The sequence below is a fragment of the Carassius auratus genome, unplaced genomic scaffold (genome assembly GCF_003368295.1).
Source record: "Carassius auratus strain Wakin unplaced genomic scaffold, ASM336829v1 scaf_tig00052973, whole genome shotgun sequence".
NCBI classification, from domain to species: Eukaryota; Metazoa; Chordata; class Actinopteri; order Cypriniformes; family Cyprinidae; genus Carassius; species Carassius auratus.
This window is the reverse complement of record NW_020527251.1, coordinates 10,452-13,600: the sequence shown is the minus strand read 5'-3', so window position 1 is coordinate 13,600 and position 3,149 is coordinate 10,452. Positions and strand designations below refer to the sequence as shown.

General features: G+C 57.6%; 1 protein-coding gene across 1 annotated transcript; it reads left to right on the top strand.

Moving 5' to 3' along the window:
* Nucleotides 1-226: 226 nt before the first annotated feature.
* LOC113090163 (putative per-hexamer repeat protein 5) lies at nucleotides 227-2,498 on the top strand (the record flags this gene model as incomplete). The annotated part of the gene is made up of 5 exons (XM_026256174.1): nucleotides 227-483; nucleotides 693-824; nucleotides 1,093-1,236; nucleotides 1,321-1,494; nucleotides 1,813-2,498. Coding segments are annotated over exons 1-5 (1,230 nt in total), but the record flags the coding sequence as incomplete, so codon positions are not given.
* Nucleotides 2,499-3,149: the final 651 nt, after the last annotated feature.

Genomic DNA, 3,149 nt, shown 5'->3' with positions numbered 1-3,149 from the left:
TTGGAGTAAGTATTAACACCGTGAACTTATTAATATATGTGTTGATATTTTTACGGTATCACAACATGACTGCTGTACCACCTGTAATCCTCTTGTAATTAGGCTACCTTAATTATTATGACATGGCTTGAATGCAGCATTCAGCTCATCCAACCCCAATCAAACACACCTGAACAAGCTAATTAAGGCCTTCCAGACTACTGGAAAGCTACAGGCAGGTGAGATTGATCAACGTTGGAATTGTTCTCCTTGGATATTTAAAAAACCCATTTTACACAGAGGTTGCTACTGCAGCAACACGTGTTGGTTTAGCTTTGTGTGCTTCTTCTGATGCACAAATTCAGGGGCCTTTTCCAGCAGAGTTTGTTGTGAGATCACAGGTCGGGAGGATGACCGCTCGAGTGGATTTCTCATTGATTGCTGCTTTGTGGTATCTTTTTGGATACTTGAGCATAACTCATGCTATTCAAAGACAAAACACAGGTGACAAGATCTGTTGACTTCATTACACAACCTGAAGAAAAGCAGAAACAAGTGGCTCAGTCTTTGAGAGTAATTAACAGTTTAGGAATGTGTAGGTTTTAAAAGTCTTGATCTGAACAGACATGTAGAATCTGTATTTAAAGCCCTGATTCACAAATGCTTAAGCCACACTCTCTGGCCTCTGAAAATGATCCTCTTCAATCCTCTAGTGGATGGTTTTTGTCCGGCGACGCTGACGTTCGTGCCGGCCCGTCGAGGATGTTCTTCTGATGAAGACTGCCCTGGAGGACACAAATGCTGTCGATTTGACTGTGGGCCTGTTTGTGTGCTGCCTGTTTTCAGTGAGTTTCAGTTAGTGGCTGCTAAGGGTCTTAAAACAAAACGCACAAGTAACACATTGAATTCAATGTTGGTTTGAAGCAGAAATTTTGCCTTGTTCTCGTCTGAAGTAGGTTTTAAATTCATCACTTAGGGTAGTTTAATGCACAGGATGACTTCACAAAAGAGGAATAATAGTAGCTTGCTGTTCATGCTTTGAGTGTGTCGTGCTGTATGTTGAAGTGGCTGACTATGTCCAACATCTAAAGCTGACCGTCTGTGTCCACGCAGTGAAGCCGGGTCAGTGTCCCCTACCAGAGATGATTCCACTGTGTGCTGAAAGCTGTTTCCATGATGGCCAGTGTCCTGCCACACAGAAGTGTTGCCCAACCACCGGTGGCTTTGCATGCAGTGAACCACGTGGTCAGGGAAGAGGTCAGATGAGTTGTCAGGGACATGGACCGGTTCATGGACCGGGTCAGGGCCAGGGTAGCGGTCTGGGTCAGGGACAAGGACAAGGACAGGGAAGCGGCCAGGGACAAGGACAGGGAAGCGGACAGGGAAGCGGCCAGGGACAAGGACAGGGAAGCGGCCAGGGACAAGGACAGGGAAGCGGTCAGGGACAAGGCCAGGGTCAGGGACAAGGCCAGGGACAGGGAAGCGGTCAGGGACAAGGCCAGGGAAGCGGCAAGGGTCAGGGACAAGGCCAGGGACAAGGCCAGGGACAAGGCCAGGGAAGCGGTCAGGGACAAGGCCAGGGAAGCGGCCAGGGTCAGGGACAGGGCCAGGGTCAGGGACAAGGCCAGGGTCAGGGACAGGGACAAGGCCAGGGAAGCGGACAGGGTCAGGGACAAGGCCAGGGAAGCGGACAGGGTCAGGGACAGGGACAAGGCCAGGGAAGCGGTCAGGGACAAGGCCAGGGAAGCGGCCAGGGTCAGGGACAAGGCCAGGGTCAGGGACAAGGCCAGGGAAGCGGACAGGGTCAGGGACAGGGACAAGGTCAGGGACAAGGCCAGGGACAGGGACAAGGCCAGGGAAGCGGACAGGGTCAGGGTCAGGGACAAGGCCAGGGTCAGGGACAGGGACAAGGCCAGGGAAGTGGACAGGGTCAGGGACAAGGCCAGGGAAGCGGACAGGGTCAGGGACAAGGTCAGGGACAAGGCCAGGGAAGTGGACAGGGTCAGGGACAAGGCCAGGGAAGCGGACAGGGTCAGGGACAAGGCCAGGGAAGCGGCCAGGGTCAGGGACAAGGCCAGGGAAGCGGCCAGGGTCAGGGACAAGGCCAGGGAAGCGGACAGGGTCAGGGACAGGGACAAGGTCAGGGACAAGGCCAGGGACAGGGACAAGGCCAGGGAAGCGGACAGGGTCAGGGTCAGGGACAAGGCCAGGGTCAGGGACAGGGACAAGGCCAGGGAAGTGGACAGGGTCAGGGACAAGGCCAGGGAAGCGGACAGGGTCAGGGACAAGGTCAGGGACAAGGCCAGGGAAGTGGACAGGGTCAGGGACAAGGCCAGGGAAGCGGACAGGGTCAGGGACAAGGCCAGGGAAGCGGCCAGGGTCAGGGACAAGGCCAGGGAAGCGGCCAGGGTCAGGGACAAGGCCAGGGTCAGGGACAAGGCCAGGGAAGCGGCCAGGGTCAGGGACAAGGCCAGGGTCAGGGACAAGGCCAGGGAAGCGGCCAGGGTCAGGGACAAGGCCAGGGTCAGGGACAAGGCCAGGGAAGCGGACAGGGTCAGGGACAGGGACAAGGCCAGGGACAGGGACAAGGCCAGGAACAGGGACAAGGCCAGGGACAGGGACAAGGCCAGGGAAGCGGACAGGGTCAGGGACAGGGACAAGGCCAGGGACAGGGACAAGGCCAGGAACAGGGACAAGGCCAGGGACAGGGACAAGGCCAGGGAAGCGGACAGGGTCAGGGTCAGGGACAAGGCCAGGGTCAGGGACAGGGACAAGGCCAGGGAAGCGGACAGGGTCAGGGACAAGGCCAGGGAAGCGGACAGGGTCAGGGACAAGGTCAGGGACAAGGCCAGGGAAGCGGTCAGGGACAAGGCCAGGGAAGCGGACAGGGTCAGGGACAAGGCCAGGGAAGCGGACAGGGTCAGGGACAAGGCCAGGGAAGCGGACAGGGTCAGGGACAAGGCCAGGGAAGCGGCCAGGGTCAGGGACAAGGCCAGGGTCAGGGACAAGGCCAGGGAAGCGGCCAGGGCCAGGGCCAGGGACAAGGCCAGGGCCAGGGACAAGGCCAGGGCCAGGGCCAGGGACAAGGTCAGGGACAAGGCCAGGGACAAGGCCAGGGTCAGGGACAAGGCCAGGGAAGCGGACAGGGTCAGGGACAGGGCCAGGGACAG